Below are 17,339 nucleotides of genomic sequence, written 5' to 3'. Positions count from 1 at the left end.
AATTAGGCCAAGAGGGAAATGGCATCATTGTGATTCTCAAGTAACTTTACTAGCCTCATTAGTAACCTTTAGAATATCATAATTCAGATTTTTTTTTAGTTGCATTTTCAACCCTTTTGTAAAAATAGAGGGAGCTTGTATAATATAAGATTAAAAATGGCATGAAAACATCAGGGAAAGCAAGATGGCACACATCTCTCCTCAACTGTGAAAGAATTTTGTTTTAGATCATTGAACTGAGAAATAAGTTCTCTCACAAATATAGACTAGATGATTTCATTAATAGGGTTAATAGGCTATGAAACCCCATACTCTAAATGTGTAAGAAGCCTCTGGAAATTGAGAATAGTTGATGCGTGAGAGGAAGCTGGTAGATATTAGATATTTCAGTAATGAGGAAGAAGAGCTCATTGTCATCTCCGAAAACACGGACCACAATTAAATGTTTTGTTTTTTTCTATTAACGACATGCTGACATAATATGTGGCACTGAAAATAAACCTTTTATACTGATTTCTTTTTTGAAATTTGTTTTTATTTTTTTAAAAATAAAGATGAGGTCTTGCTATGTTGCCCAGGCTTGTCTCAAACTCCCGAGCACCTTCAACAGTCCTCTTGCCTTGGCATCCCCAAGTGCTAGGATTATAGGAGTGAGTCTCCACACCAGTCAACCTTTAATAATGTCTTAAAAAATACTATATTTGATAAGTGGTAGGTTACTTTCATTTAAAGATGTGTAAGTATGAAAGTATAGGTTTAGAAACTATCAAAATTAGAATTTCTTCACCTGTTTTTATTTTAGGTCCAATTCCTGAGTCTTGCAGGTAAGGTGTAATCCAGGAAGTTACTGTATAATATATGGGCAAATAGTAAATCTGTGTGAACATGTATAGAGTTCCCTCTTAAATATTTGTTGACTTATTTACATAGTATTATTTTTCCTACATCTTTTTAGAAAGTAATTCTAATGTTGATTTTCCCAAACAGGAGTCCTCTGAAATCAGAGCCTTCGGATGAAAGTGACACTGACAAAAAGCTCAAACAAATAAGCAGAAAAAAGAAGAAAGAGAAAAAGAAAAAAAGGAAGCATCAGCATCATAAGAAAACAAAGAGGAAGCATGGGCAGTCGAGTAGCAGCAGGTCTGAGACAGACACCGATTCTGAAAAGGACAAACCTTCCAGAGGCGTCGTAGGCAGTAAAAGGGAATCTGAGAAACCGAAGTAGGTTGCTGTTCTCAAGCACCTATGATATTTTAAGTCCTGAGTTTTTCTCCCTTAATTGTTGTCACAAATTAGATACTCAAATAACCATGTAGTCACTCAATCAGAAGAGAGCTCTACCATTATATCAGCTTAAAAAAGAGAAGGGAAAAAATTAAGGACACGATTTTATTTGAGAAATGTTATTTAGACATAGTGATGATTGTGTGAGTCTGGTTCAGACAACAAGTCCTTGGGATTTTCAGAAGATGGCAGATGTGCCGCGGCGGGTCTGTGAGCCAGTGCACCTCACAGATAAGGGATCCCCCTCTGAGGGCCGTGGGTCTCCACGCTCAGGGTAAGGGAAGCATCTCTCTCTGCCTTCATCTATCTTTCATTCAGTCACTGCTATCAACTCCTGTGTGTATACATGATCACACACCCTTTTAAGATTAACATAGCACTTAAATAATTGTTACATTTGGCCTTTTCCTTTTCTCTTTCATATTTGTTTAAGACCACTATGTCGAAGGTGTGGAAAACAGCTTATGACTACAGTATTTCCATTCCTTGGGGGCTTTATTTCTCCCATATTTTACTCTGCTTTCCTTCTTTTTTTTTTTTTTTTGTTGGCGGGGGGACAGGGTTTCACTTCTGTTACCCAGGCTGGAGTGCAGTGACGCGATCTCGGCTCACTGCAACCTCTACCTCCCAGATTCAAGTGATTCTCCTGCCTCAGCCTCCTGAGTAGCTGGGATTACAGGCGTCTGCCACTACGCCTAGCTAATTTTTTGTATTTTTAGTAGAGACAGGGTTTCACCGTGTTGGCCAGGCTGGTCTTGAACTCCTCACCTCAGGTGATCCACCCACCTCGGCCTCCCAAAGTGCTGGGATTACAGGCATGAGCCACTGCGGCCTACTCTGCTTTCTACCTTCAGCATATTGTTCAATTCATTCTACAGGATGGCCACAGCATAGGTGCTCAATACGCCTTTTTCTCTGTGCCTAGTTGAATGTCTTCCTAAGTAGAGGGGTATTTGCCTGTGGGTGGGACAGGTGGTATATGGTAAAACTACCTGAATTATTGCTCATTTAACTTTCTCCTTTTTTTGCTTATATGGTCTAGAAGAGAGAAAACCTAGGTACCTGTCTAGAACATCGCTAAAAAAGAAATAGTGCTGTTGAGATTTTTGCAACTCTTCAGGATTTTTTTTTTCCTTTTTTTAGACAGAGTCTCATTCTGTCACCCATGCTGGTGTGCAGTGGTATGATCTTGCCTCACCACAACCTCTGCCTCCCGGGTTCAAGCGATTCTCTTGCCTCACCCTCCCAAGTAACTGGGACTACGGGCACGCACCACCCCACCCAGCTAATTTTTGTGTTTTTAGTAGAGATGGGGTTTTGCCGTGTTGGCCAGGCTGGTCTCAAATTCCTGGCCTCAAGCAGTCCACCTGCTGCAGCTTCCCAAAGTGCTGGGATTACAGGCGTGAGCCACTGCACCTGGGCTTCAGGAGTTAGTTACTTCCATTGTGTGCTTAGAAGTCCCATTGATGTCAGCGAGGGCTCTGTGTTGGAGCAAGTCTGGAAACTGGCCCTTAATGTTTCCATTCCAAGAGACAGTCACTGCAGGCTTATGGGATCCCTCTGATAACAGATAAGTGTTGGAGAGCTCTACCTGTAACCCAAGCTTTTTTTTTTTTTTTTTTTTTTTTTTTGAGACAGAGTCTTGCTGTGTCGGCCAGGCTGGAGTGCAGTGGCACGATCTCAACTGACTGCAATCTCCGCCTCCTGGGCTCAAGCAAGTCTCCTGCCTCGGCCTCCCAAGTAGCTAGGATTACAGGCGTGTGCCACCATGCCTGGCTAGTTTTTGTATTTTTAGTAGAGATGGGGTTTCTCCATGTTGACTTGGCTGGTCCCGAACTCCTGACCTCAGGTAATCCGCCTGCCTCTGCCTCCCAAAGTGCTGGGATTACAGCCATGAGCCACCGTGCCCAGCCCCCAAGCTTGCTCTTTAGAGGAAAAAATAAAGCGGTTGAGCAAAAAGGTTCTGAATTTGACTGAATTTTTGAGGGTAGGAATCTGGCCTGTCTTGCTTACCACTATATTCCCACAGCACTTGATGCACAGGGCCCGATAGAGAGTAAGCACTGAATTCGTTTTTGTTACGTGAATGAATGAATATATTATTGGTATCCTTACTTTTTACTGTGTCTTTAAAGCAAGCTACTTTAATTGTTATGTCTTCCCAAAACTCACCTTTTAGCTACTTGTCCTTTTTTATAGCTGGGGACAATGAGTTTTAAAGGATTTCCCGAAACCACACAGAAACTGTCTTTAGAACTTGAAGGATAGTTAATTTCAGCCTATGCTTAATCATGTCAGGGAATCTTTATAGCCTCTTGATAGTTTTATGATCCAGATAGCATTTTTAAGTTTATTGATACTTTGTAGACTATCCTTATTAAGATTGTTCTTGTCCTTCTGTTTTACTGTCTTGTTATTAACTTATGTATTCTCTTCCTGAGAAGGTGACCTGGAAGAATTATTTATTTCCACATAGACAAGGACTGCAATACTAGTGAGTTGTGAGAGTCTTTCTGTGATGTCAGGAAAATGGGTTCATGAGGGTAGCAGACCCTGTGAGACTCTGTTTCAGGGTGATGACAAATGACCTTCCCCAGAGGCCACAGCTACTAACTGACCTTGAGTTTCTGGGATGAGCTTTCCCTCACCTTTAGGTGGAGGCAGCTCCTTCCTTGCACACAGCCCAGACTACCACATCCTGCTTCCTTAGCTCAGTACCACCAAGGGGAGAGGAAAGGACCTGTTGACTCCTCAGGGGTGGTCTGCAGCTGGCCTCTCCTTTTTTTCTCCCAGTTGGCTTTCCATTTCTTTCTTGAATGCATCAATCAGTTTGCAGTAGGCTCTCCATCTTTTCATTGCCCCTTACGGCTTTTGTTGACAGAGAGCCCTCTGCAGTTGTTCTGAAGGGAAATGTGTTGAAATCTCCATACATTAACCTGAGGCTCATCATTCAACAACTATTTATTGAGTAGCTAGTGTTCCTGAAATGCCATTCCCTTGTATTCCCTGCCAAGAATAACTAAGAAGCCTCCAGAATCTTTGTTTGTACCTGGGCAGAGCTGAAAAGCAGAGATGGAGCAACAGTTAATGGCTGTTTTGACTACTTTGGCACCTTCTTGTGTCAGCAGCATTATGAACTGATTTTCTTTAGAGGAAGAAGATGTTAGATGCCAGAAAAACCTTCCCTCCCTCTCACTTAACGCCCCGGGAGTGGTTCCTTTTGTATCTGAGCTGAAAGTCTGCCAGCCTACACATTGGTTCAGAGAGATAGATTAGGGTCTTGTCTTCAGGGGAGCCTCGTGATTCTGCCCTTTATGTACAAGGTCCAGACGTAGAAGCAAAACGGCAAACACAGAGTCCAGACTATAAAAATGAGGCTGAGACCAAGCCTAAGTAATGTTGGAGGCTGAACAGTTCAGAGCAATGGCTTTTTTGAGAGGTTTTGAGTTGGAATAAACTATCTAGGCACTTTCAAGTAAGTTAGGTGAAGTTAGGGCAGTGCACTTGAATGTCAGTGGTTGTCACCTTGGGAGGTGTGGGAGTTCCCTCTGCCTAGCCCTCTAAGGTGCCTCAGAGCAGGAATACTTTAAAGACTTTGTTTATAAATATATTTGAAATTCAGGTTACAGTAATCTAAATGAAACATTTTAAAAGAACTCCTGTATACCTATATTCTTCAGGTTAATTTTTGAGGTAGGAAGACTTTTGTTGGTAGAGTGTCATTTAGTGGTGACAGGTTTTGCTTTTTTTTTTAAAGCTCTTTGCCCAGAGTGAGAGTCCTCTTCCATCTCTGTGGCACATGTACATTTTATGTACTCGGGCGTGTTGGATGCTATGTGGAGTTTGAGGTGTTTAACTCTCATATTGCTGAAAATGCCAACTGTGTCACTGGAAGATTTTTAAAGTGCTTCTCCCTCCTTCTTCCTTTGTCTCACAGTCAAGGAAATAATGCTGCAGCTGATACTGGACATCGCTTTGTTTGGCTTGAGGACATTCAGGCTGTGACGGGAGAAACCTTCAGAACAGATAAGAAACCAGATCCTGCGAACTGGGAGTACAAGTCTCTCTACCGAGGGGATATAGCAAGGTAGCCACCTTGTTTTGCCCCAGTTTTCGCTGTAGGAAAGTAACTTTTTTCTCCTCGGAACTCTCTTGGCACTGTCTGTCTGCCTGTTTCTGTCTTTCATCAGTTCTGTTGGGTTTTATTTATTGCATTGTTCAGGCACGTGTCTTATCTCATATTCTAAAATGAAAGCTTAATGCTTGAATTTAAGTCAGATTAATCTTATTTATTCCTGGTGCTTGCCATAGTGCCTGGCACAGTAGACGTTCAATAAGTATTTGTTGAATAAGTGAATCCAAAAGTACCTTGTAATAATTAATTGTGACAGATATCTGGTAACCATTTGGTCTAACCTATATGCAATTTTTTAAAGTGGCAAAGCTTTTATTTATCCACCCCCAACTTCTGTCATTTAAAAAATGACATTTAGTGGTAAGGACTTTCTCAAAATGTTTCTAGCATATACCATCAGATAATCATAAAAATCATAAGAAAAAATCATAAAAAATAGGTGATACTTGCTTTAGTAATAGAGTTTGAACTTTTCCCCTCTAATCTGGCAATCACAAATATTTGAGTACTTACTAAACCCTTTAGACCAAACTTGTCCAACCCAAATTTGTAAACTTTCTTAAAACATTATGACATTTTTTTGTGAATTTTTTTTTTTTTAAACTCATCAGCTATTATTAGTGTTAGTGTATTTTATGTGTGGCCCAAGACAATTCTTCATCCAATGGGGCCCAGGGAAACCAAAAGATTGGGTACGGTATTAGTCCATTTTCGTACTGTTGTGAAGAAATACCCGAGACTAGGTAAATTATAAAGAAAAAGAGTTTTAATGGACTCACAGTTCTACATGACTGGGACGACTTCACAATCATGGCAGAAGGTGAAAAAGGAGCAAAGGCACATCTTACATGGTGGCTGCTCTTTATAAAACCAGGAGAATTGCCCTTTATAAAACCATCAGCTCTCGTGACACTCACTATCACAAGAATGGCACAGGAAAGACCTGCCCCATGATTCAATTACCTCCCACCAGGCCCCTCCCACGATGTGGGGATTATGGGAGCTACAGTTCAAGATGAGATTTGGGTGGGGACACAGCCAAACCGTATCTGATACCCCTGCTTTAGACATTTAGTACTTTGTGAGAAATCGTGAGGAACATAAAGAACAGTAACACACAATCTGTTCCCAAACAGTTTACAGATAATGAGAATTGAAGACAGAGAATCATCAGTTTTAGAATACAAAGACAAGAGGAGATCTTGAAGATCATTATTCTTTATAGACTAATGACTTTGTGAAATAAATTTCCATTTCCATTATTTTGCTGTGTCTCCAACTTTTAATCCTGTTGTCACTTATCCTGACATTATACCTCACCATGTAAGCAATTCCAACTAAAATTTCCTTCCTGATGAGTTGTTTTATTCAGTACATATTTAATCTACCTACTATCAGTGGAAAGTTTATGGTTGAGCATAAATGACTATTATATTTTCAATGTATTCATGTATTTTTGAGTTATCTTAATGCTCCTTGAGGTATTACTTGGTTTTCTGTGCCACCAAAGGCATACCCAGATGTGGTAGATTCCCAAGAAAAGATGGGCAGTTGGGGCCAGGCATGGTAGCTCATGCCTGTCATCCCAGCACTTTGGGAGGCCGAGGTGGGTGGATCACTTGAGGTCAGGAGTTCTAGACCAGCCTGGCCAACATGGTGAAACCCCATCTTCACTAAAAATACAAAAATTAGCTGGGCATGTTGTCGCATGCCTGTAATCCCAGCTACTGGGGGAGCTGAGGCAGGACAATCACTTGAACCTGGGAGATGGAGGTTGCAGTAAGCCAAGATTGTGCTACTGCACTCCAGCCTGGGTGACAGAGTAAGACTCCATCTCAAAAAAAAAAAAAAAAGATGGGCAGTCAACAAACAGAGATTGGACATGAGGTAGTGGCCATGGTGCTGTGTGTGTTGTTTCACTTAAGTCAGCCTGTCTGATCCTCACAGCTGCTTGTGAGGAGGAGGAGGAGAACCCTGTTCATTTCACAAATGAGGAAAAGGAATTGCGGAGAGGTTAAGTAACTGCACGAGATCATGCAGCCAGGCAGCCGCAGGGTTGGGATTTGAACCCTCATGTCTCTGACTTCACATTTCAAATATTCTTTCACTGCCCATGCAGAAAGATGAGACAGGGTGTGTGGTTTTCTAGATTTGGAAACAGAGGACTCTGGTTCTCATTCTGACTTTGCCATTTACTAGCAATATAGTTCCAGGCAAGTCATCCGACCTGTCTGAGCCTCTGTTGCTTCATTTGTAAATTGGAAATTGCAACTTCTGCCATGGCTTGTGCTCAAATATCAGAATATTTGATATGGAATTGGAAATTGGTATGCAAACATAAAGGGTTAGTATTTATTAATAGATGAAAAGAGGAGAACGTACTAACAAAGAGTGGCTCTTGAGCTTCTGCTAATGAATAGCACAGACTTAGGAAGAAAGTAATTGGAAACAGCCTTATTAATCTAAACCTCGAGGATGCCACTGCTAAAGGGCTTAGGGCATTGTGATTTCCTAGCCATTTGGTAAAGTTTACACAAGACACATCTTGCCTGGATTAGTAGCTGGATTAGTAACTGTTAGTGTCCAGTTCTGAGAAGATATTGATACTATGGCCGTCTGAGCTGGTCAGAAGACAGTGAGAATACTGTCAGTGAGCAATGGGCTTCATGCCTCAAGTGCATAGAAGTCAATACTATGGCACCAGCTTTTGAGAGAAGCAGCAGCTTTATTGCAAGGTCAACAGGAGGCAGCACTTGAATCTGTCTCCCCCAAATGGGGTCTGTGTTTTAGAGGAAGAGAGTAACTGTGAGGGAGATAGGAAACTGCATCGAGGCGTGATTTGATTGGGTTATGGAGACAGACAGTGTGGGGTTCTTGTCTCTTTTTTTTTTTCTATTGAGACGGAGTCTCGCTCTCTCGCCCAGGCTGGAGTGCAGTGACGCAATCTTGACTCACTGCAACCTCCGCCTCCTGGGTTCAAATGATTCTCTGCCTCAGTCTCCTAAGTAACTGGGACTACAGGCATGTGCTACCATGCCCGACTAATTTTTTTTTTCCATATGCCACTAAAATTTGCCCAAGTTTATTCAACCTGCATTCATTTTGATTGCCTGGAGCTTTGGATTTAATTCTTCCATCCCACTTTGTATCTTTCATTTGCTTCACTCTCTCTAGCTTTTATTCTTTCTTTCTCTTTTCCATTGGGCCAGTGCACCTGACCCAACTCACATGCATGGACTCTGGGAAGGTAAATGCCTGGCTGATTTTTTTGTATTTGTGTATTTTTAGTAGAGATGGGCTTTCACCATGTTAGCCAGGATGGTCTCAATCTCCTGACCTCGTGATCCACCCACCTCAGCCTCACAAAGTGCTGAGATTACAGGCGTGAGCCACTGTGCCCGGCCTGTGGGTTCTTGGCTCTTAAGTTCATGTGGCAGCAACTCCCCTCACTTCTTAATTTGGTCCGTGCTCCTTGGTTCAGGTACCTTGGTTCCCTATGTGGTTAATTAACATTTTTGTTCCCTGGCTTTGGAGTCACCAATTGAGCACACTTGATTCACCTGCACGAGCTTGTGACTGGCGAGCTGTGGGTCCATGCAACTGAAAAACAACTCATCGTTCTGTTATTGACAAAGTTGAAGTAGTTTGAACTGGTTCTGCAGTTAACAATTTTGTGTTGGGTACTGAATTTTCACACTTTAGGGGGAACACTGATACACTGAGAGCATTGAAATGAAGATGAACACTTAAAATTTGACTAGCACTGTCATGTAAGGACTAGATGGGCATTTAGCCTAGGCAGAGATATGATCATTGTTTTTTTTTTTCTTTTTTTCCCCCATCCCACCCCCGATCATTGTCTTTTAAGCTTGGTTGGACTGCCCTTTGGAGGCTGGATTGACAATGTTTTGTGTGGCTTGTGAAGTTAGAACCAGTACTAATGAGTGGAAGTTCCAGGAGGTCAGATTTGACTCCGTATAGAGTAGCACATCCTCTACTCCTATGAGCATCCCGCTGTGACACTGTGTACGGGAGGATTGTGGTGAGCAGGGGTTAGGTTCTAAAGTTAGTGTATAACTTGAGAAAATTAGAGTCAAACTATATTTGGAAAATTCCTTAAGACTAATATACTGTCTGATAGTGAAGTTCAGCTCAGTCCATTTTTTCTCCGTTTTTGGAATAGACTGTTATTTCTTTGGCTATACACCAGATAAAATAGTTGGCTTATGTTTAGGAGCCAACTTTGATAAAATTAATAGTTTAAACTTATCTAACCCTTACTGTATGGCAGACACTCTTCTAAGGACTTTACATATATAAAGATTTTTGGCCAAGTGCAGTGACCCACACTTGTAGTGCCAGCACTTTGGGAGGTCAAGACAGGAGGATTGCTTCAGGCCGGGGGTTCAAGACAAGGCTTAACAACACAGTGAGGCTGTGTCTCTACAAAAAATTTAAAAATTAGCTGAGTGTGGTGGCGTGTGCCTGTAGTCCAGCTATTCAGGAGGCTGAAGCGGGAGGACTGCTGAAGGAGTTTGAGGCTGCAGTGAGCTATATTGCATCACTGCACTCCAGCCTGGGCAACAGAGGGAAACCCTACAAATTTTTTTGTAGACTGGTGCAGTGGCTCACACCTGTAATCCCTGTATTTTTAGTAGAGATGGGGTTTCACCATGTTAGCCAGGATGGTCTCAATCTCCTGACCTCGTGATCCGCCTACCTTGGCCTCCCAAAGTACTCTTCTGTATCTGGCTGCTTTCACTCAGCGTAATGTTTTTGAGATCATCCGTCCATAAGGCACTTACCAGTAGCTCCTTTTTACTGCTGGTAGTATTCCATTGTATGGCTGTACCTTCGTTTACTTATCCATCTTCTATTGATGGACACGTGGACTCTTTCAGTGTTTGGCTGTTAGGAATAAAGCTGTCAAGAACATTTGTGCTCACGTCTTTGTGTAGACATATGCTTTCCTTTTTCTTGGGTAAATATGTAGGAATAGAATTGCTGGGTCATAGGTTAGGTCTGTGTTGAGTTTTTTAAGAAATAGCCAGATCTTTCCCCAAAGTGATTATACCAGGTTACATTCCCGCTGACAGCGGATGAGAGTCCTGGTTCCTCCACAGGTTACTCACCAACATTTGGTGTTGTCAGCCTTTTAAATATTAATTTAAAACTGTTCTAGATGGTGTGTAGGGTACCTCATTGTGGTTTTAATTTGCATGTCCTTGTTGACTAATGATGTTGAGTATTTTTTTTTATGTGCTTATTGGTTATTCATGTCTTCTTTTGTGGAATTTCAGTTCAGATCTTTTACCCATTTTTAAAATTGAATTGTTTGCTAACATACATACAGAAGAATGTACAATTTTCCTTAGCTTTTGCCTGTGCAAATATTCAGTAGTCATGTGTTTGTTAACTCTGGGGACGCCTACACGTTCCATAAAAGCGTTTTAGAACCCAACCTCTTTTCCTCTAGAGTAGAAAATAACTAAATGTAATTTCATTTGACATACTTTGTTTCAGGATTAAAAAAAGAATCTTAGGCCTATATGTTACCTTCTTAAGTAGGGACACAGGAAAATATTGAGAAAACAGGACTGGTCTAGGAGACAGATGATCCAGGTTCCCAGGCCTCAGTGTCCTTATTTAGGAACAGTTAAGAGAGGGGATGATAATTTTTGCCTTGCCTGTCACATATGGCTGTGATGATCAAATGACATAATGTGTGTGACAGTTCTTTACAAGGCTCCAGGAAAATAGAAATTACTAAGATCTAGAAGACAGGCATGATCTGAAATTCATGAGATGTTAACAAAGAGTTGAAGTGTTATAGGAGGAAGTCAGCCAGGCAGAAAAAAAGTTAATTGCTAGTCCTTGTGTATCTCCAGATAGAAACAATCTGAAGGTAAGGTGAATTTGGATCTGTGCGGTGAACCTGCGTAACAAGAGTTGAGGTCTAATGCGCCTTCAGTCATTCAGAGGTAGTACACATATTCCCTCAGTAACTTTTTTTCTTTTTCTAATATCAGATACAAGAGGAAAGGAGACTCCTGCCTTGGCATTAACCCTAAGAAGCAGTGCATATCTTGGGAAGGGACTTCCACAGAGAAGAAGCATTCACGCAAGCAGGTTGAACGCTATTTTACTAAGAAGAGTGTGGGATTAATGAACATTGACGGAGCTGCCATCAGCAGTAAAACTGAACCTCCCTCATCTGAGCCCATCTCCTTTATACCAGTGAAGGACTTGGAAGATGCGGCTCCTGTTACAACCTGGTTGAATCCTCTGGGGATTTATGATCAGTCAACCACACAGTGGCTACAAGGACAGGGTCCTCCAGAGCAGGAATCAAAGCAGCCAGACACACAGCCAGACAGCGAGAGTGCGGCTCTCAAGGCCAAGGTGGAGGAGTTTAACAGGCGGGTGCGGGAGAATCCTCGGGATACGCAGCTGTGGATGGCCTTCGTTGCTTTTCAGGTATGTGTTGCCATCCCAGTTCTCTTACCTTAGAAGGACATTCCTGGTTTTGGGCAAACTGATGGACTCTGCAACAATTTTTGAGCTAATGAGGAAATTTGACACTGGGCATACAAAGATTATTAGAGGCTTTGCCCTGAGCTCGCTCAGAGTCCAGTGAGGAGAGTGGACATGTGAAGAATACGTGCAACCCTGGGGTAGTAAACACTGTAATGTGTAACTTGGGAGTGGAGTGAGGGGATGATTTGCATTGAGGGAGGAGAAAGAGCTACCAAGAAGGAGAAGGTAAAGTTCAACAACACAATCTTGAAAGAAGAAGGGATGTTCACCAGATAGGGAAAGGCATTCCTGAAGTACAAACAGAAGAGGCAGAGCTCACAGAGTTGTGAAAGAGAGAGGGCTGCTCAGTGTATTACCCAGTTAGAGCCATGCATTCCCTTTCGAAAACTTGTGGGTTTGTCTGAGTCTCTCATTTTGAACCACTCATACAATTACCATATTTTGTGCCACATTTGGCCCTTTTATTGGTAAGGTCTGCTCTTCAGAAAAGACTTTCAAGGCATTGTATGCCAGTCATTGATACAGAAATCAAAGCCTAAAATGGCAGAGAATGGACAGTTAAGTGAGAAACACAAGATCAGACATACCAGGTGACACAAGCACCTTAGGATCCAAGTGTTCTTTAAAAGAAATTGTGGCGAACCGGTGGTTTAAGAAAGTCCCTAGGGGGTGGTAAGAAAATCACTAAGCTTTGTTGAAACTCTGAGGATCCCCCAGGTCCATTTGCATTTGTCAATTGGTGTTTTTGTTGTTGAGGACGAAGTCATGAAAAGTCCTGGCCTGTATGCCATCGAGGAAGGAGAGCAGGAAAAGCGAAAGAGGTCCCTGAAGCTCATTCTGGAGAAGAAGCTGGCCATTCTGGAGCGGGCCATTGAGAGCAACCAGAGCAGTGTGGATCTGAAACTGGCCAAGCTGAAGCTCTGCACAGAGTTTTGGGAGCCCTCCACTCTGGTCAAAGAGTGGCAGAAACTGATATTTTTGCATCCCAATAATACAGCCCTTTGGCAGAAATACCTTTTATTTTGCCAGAGCCAGTTTAGTACCTTTTCGATATCAAAAATTCACAGTCTTTATGGAAAATGCTTGAGCACTTTGTCTGCTGTTAAGGACGGCAGCATCTTATCTCACCCTGCGTTGCCTGGCACGGAGGAGGCCATGTTTGGTAAGGAGATAACCAGATCCAGTTACGTGGGAGGAGTTAGACTTTCTTTTGGCTTTACTTGAAAATGAAGATATATTTTTGATTTATTCTAGAAAAAGTCTGAATTGTTTGGTAGAACTGATTTTCTTAAAAAGTATTACGACTCTTTTTGATAACAAATTTGCCCCCAGCTCCCAGGGCAGATGGGGGCAGTAGAGCCAGTAGAGTTAAGATATCACTGGACAAGGTTCTGCTGATTAGCCAAGTAAACAGGCAAATCTCTTAACTGCTTTGGCAGTCGATGGTCTTATCTGTTGAGATGCGTGTGCCTGTCTCACCCAATTATAGGGTCCCAGGCAGTGATGTCTGTGAGATGCTCTGACTGGGAACCACTGCATAAATAGAAGTTTTGGGCATTATTATGCTGCTAACATTTTTGGTCTGTCCTGAAGGAGCCTGGGATATACATTTTGACAGCATTGAGATGTTGGAGGCTGCATGTTTTGCCGAGCCAGAGAGAATCACTCCTGACCTTGAATCCTGAAGGCTTTGCCCTTCACTGGCTCTGGTGTGTCCTTAGGCAGGTCCTCTTTGAGCCCCAGTTTCTCCAGCAGCAACAATACTATAAACCTGCTTTACAGGACTGTGGTGCACAGTAAGCGAGATAATCTGTGGCAAGTCTAGCTCAATGTCCGGCATTTATTTGATCACAACCCCTGTTATTGAGTATTGATTACTATTGGCATCTAAAGATAGAAATACATTGCTCTCAAAATAATAAGCATTTATCACACTGACACAGAGTCTTGACTTTGTTACTGTTTGTGATCTACTCAAATAGTTTAGTGTTATTTAGTAGCTGGAATTGTACCACAAGTAAGATGAACTGGAATATTCAGACATGGAACCTTGATTTTTTTATAGCCGACTCTGAACATAGGATGAAAGTTGCTGGCGAATAATGCCATCTAGTGATCAATTGAATACAGCTCTTTGCTTCCTGATAAAAATCTGCTACGCCATCCTGTTTCTACCATTTTTCTTGTAATAATGAGCTCTGATTATTTGATAGCATTCAGACCAACCTCTTGACTTATTTTTATGTACTATATATAGTTTTTATTGTTAATATTTGTGTTCTGTGGTTTCATACAAAAATTAGAACAAACATACTTGGTTTATAATACTGTGTGAGACGCTTTAAATCAGGATACGTATCACAGCTTTGTAAATTAACAGTGATTGCAGGTAAAAGATGTTCTCAGTGTGTTAATTGCCTGTTTTGAGAAGTACATTCTTTCCCTTTACTGGTATCAACCTGGCTTCTTCCCCTTTGCCCTCCTGTTCGCAGCACTCTTCCTTCAGCAGTGCCACTTTCTGCGGCAGGCCGGCCACTCTGAGAAGGCCGTCTCATTGTTCCAGGCCATGGTGGACTTCACCTTCTTCAAACCTGACAGCGTGAAAGATCTGCCTACCAAAGGACAGGTACCCAGCTCTGCTCGCCTCATCTCTTTCTTTCTGGCTCTTTGGAGGGAGGGAGAGGGGGAAGGTGTGGATAATGAGAGGTGGTGTGGATAATGAGAGGTGGTGTGGATAATGAGAGGTGGTGTGGTAGTGTTTTTAAAATATCATATCCTCCTTTATATCAGTCTGCTGAGGAGGACTTCTCAGAAATAGTCCAGTGATCTGAGGAAAGTTTTGTAATGAAAGTGGTGAGATATGGATAGGTAAAGACGCTTCCCCTCCTTCACAACATAAAGGCTGTCTGAGGACCCACCCTGTCATCCTGCCTGCCTTCTTTCCTTTTCGTTTTCTTTTCCCTCCCTCCTTCCTCTCCTTCCTCCTCTTCTCCCTCCTCCCTTCTCCCCCTCCCCTCCCTTCCCCCTCCTCTCCCCCTTCCTCTCCCCTCCCCTCCCCCCTCCTCTCCTCCCCTCCCCCCTCCGCTTCCCACTCCTCCCCTCCACTCCCCCCTCCTCCCCTCCCCTCCTTTCCTCCCCTTCTTTCCTCCCCTCTTCCCCTCCCCTCCTCCCCTCCCCTCCTCACCCCCCGCCTTTCCCCTCTCCACTCCATCGCCTTTCCACCTTTGTTTCAATACTGGTTAACTCCCCCAGTCAGGGAATAAGTTGTCATGCCATTTTAAACTTTGTATTACTGTCTTCCACCCGTATGCATTCTAGTTTGGGTCTTGTGTCACTTCCCCAGTTAACCTTCTAATTACCCACAATCTTCAGTAGCATTGCAAATGAAATTACACAAAGGCACCTTGTCAACAGTGAATCTTACTGGGGAAGGGTTAATCCTTTAGATGACAAGCGAGCATTGCCAGTGTTTGAGATAAGTGAAGATAAGTGAAGAAATAAAGAATTTTTATAGAGCTACGCATATAAGAAAACATATCTTTTCCCTTTTTGCACTAAAGAAAACTCAGTTTTCTACTCTGTAAAGATGTCTAGTGGAAGATAAATAGATGAGTTTATGGTGAACATTCAAAAGTGTTTCTTGAGAGGCCAAGGTCTCCATCATGTGGGAGTTTCATGAATTGCCAGTAAAGACCATTTTTATCATGATGCTACCTCTAGAAAAAATGGGATTAAAGAATTATACCAGTTAAATTACTCTAATCGATCATTAGTAAGCCATATAACAGAGTGATTTTAAGACATGCTGTGAGATTTTAAGAATAGCCTGTACTACAGAATTCTCAGCTGACTCTAAGGAGGCTTGTAGGTCAGGATCAGAATTTCTCTCACCCCCTCCCCTGCCCCTTTCCTAAGACCCACCGTGATAAGAACAGAGTGATGGGTGGAGGGTTCTGCCTACGAATGTGACCCATCAAAGATCCACGTGCTTGAGGTTTTAAACACGAACAGCACTTGTAATTCCAAAGTATTTACATGACAGATTTGGAATATAGTTTCTTACTTAATATTCCATATTGCTTTTTTGACTGAGAGACATTGTTACCATAAACACAGTAGCGTGATTTCACACAGGCAGGTCTGATATTACTGGGCTGTGTTTCTGTGGAATAAACAAATAGATTATACTCATTTATCACACTTTTTTTTTTTAAATCCTTTCTTGAGTAAACTTTCTTTCTTCACTCTTACAAGAACCAGACCTCTAAAGAGGGAGCGTCATCTTCCTGGTTCCCCTTCCTGAGGATGACTGACGTGTCAGGACATTTGCCCTGCCCTGACATGACTCTCCTGGACGCCATACTCTTCCAGGCATGCATGGCACTGCCCAGGGCTCAGGCTGGAGAATCCTGTGGCTCCTGGCCCATGCTGTGTCCACTGGAAGCCTGCTTGTCCTCTTCAAAAGGTTTCTTAGGAAAGCTTTTATTGAGTAGGTTATTGGCTCACTTTTACAGTCCTGTTTCGAGTCAGTAACATGATCACGTTTCTGTTCATTGCTGTGTTCACATTCTGTTCCATGGGGAAAGATTTATTGCCAGGGAGCTGCTTACCACACACTGCAGACCTAATGCCCCAATGAATGAGGGAGGCGCTAATGGGGCCAGGCTTTAAAATGCAGATCTTTAGGCTGGGTGCGGTGGCTTATGCCTGTAATCCCAGCACTTTGGGAGGCTGAGGTGAGCAGATCACCTGAGGTTGGGAGTTGGAGACCAGCCTGACCAACATGGAGAAACCCTGTCTCTACTAAAAAAATACAAAATTAGCTGGGCATGGTGACTCATGCCTGTAATCCCAGCTACTCGGGAGGCTGAGGTAGGAGAACTGCTTGAGCCCAGGAGGCGGAGGTTGCAGTGAGCCAAGATCACGCCACTGCACTCCAGCCTGGGTAACAAGAGTGAAAAAAAAAAAAAAATGCAGACCTTTCTACTCCCTGGTTGCCTACCTTGTTCAGATCTGTGCCAACAAGCGTTTACTGAGTCCCTGCTAGGCAGTGAGTATTGTGCCAGGTGTTAGGAATATATAGTTACTTAAGATATGGTTGTGCTCAGGAGCTCATGATCTTTCTTGTTGGAGCCTTCCTCTCAAAATACCTTGAAAGCGGCATGACTTTAGGAATTAGCTTGGGGGTCCAGTGGCACTAGGTGAACTGGCAGTGCCACTGTCCCTGGTTAGACTGGCCTGGCAGGATGAGAACTAGGAAACCACTCCCTTCCTACCCAGCTGGAGACCCTTCTTGCTGAACCTCAGCTAGTCTTTTTGTAACCTAATCTCGGGAGTGACCTTCCGTCACTTTTGCCATATTGTGTGTGTTAGAATCACTAGG

The 17,339-nt window shown here is 42.7% G+C and overlaps 1 protein-coding gene across 2 annotated transcripts in view; it reads left to right on the top strand.

The window, feature by feature from the left end:
* The window catches only part of NRDE2 (NRDE-2, necessary for RNA interference, domain containing), a 273,968-nt gene that overhangs the window by 237,575 nt on the left and 19,054 nt on the right, over positions 1-17,339 (top strand). For both annotated transcript variants that reach the window (XM_077937761.1, NM_001193888.2), the window contains 5 exon segments: positions 988-1,221; positions 5,222-5,371; positions 11,449-11,896; positions 12,713-13,118; positions 14,449-14,582. In XM_077937761.1, the coding sequence (XP_077793887.1) occupies positions 988-1,221; positions 5,222-5,371; positions 11,449-11,896; positions 12,713-13,118; positions 14,449-14,582 (1,372 nt within the window).

This window comes from Macaca mulatta, chromosome 7, assembly GCF_049350105.2.
Source record: "Macaca mulatta isolate MMU2019108-1 chromosome 7, T2T-MMU8v2.0, whole genome shotgun sequence".
NCBI classification, from domain to species: Eukaryota; Metazoa; Chordata; class Mammalia; order Primates; family Cercopithecidae; genus Macaca; species Macaca mulatta.
This window is presented reverse-complemented; position numbering and strand designations above follow the sequence as displayed.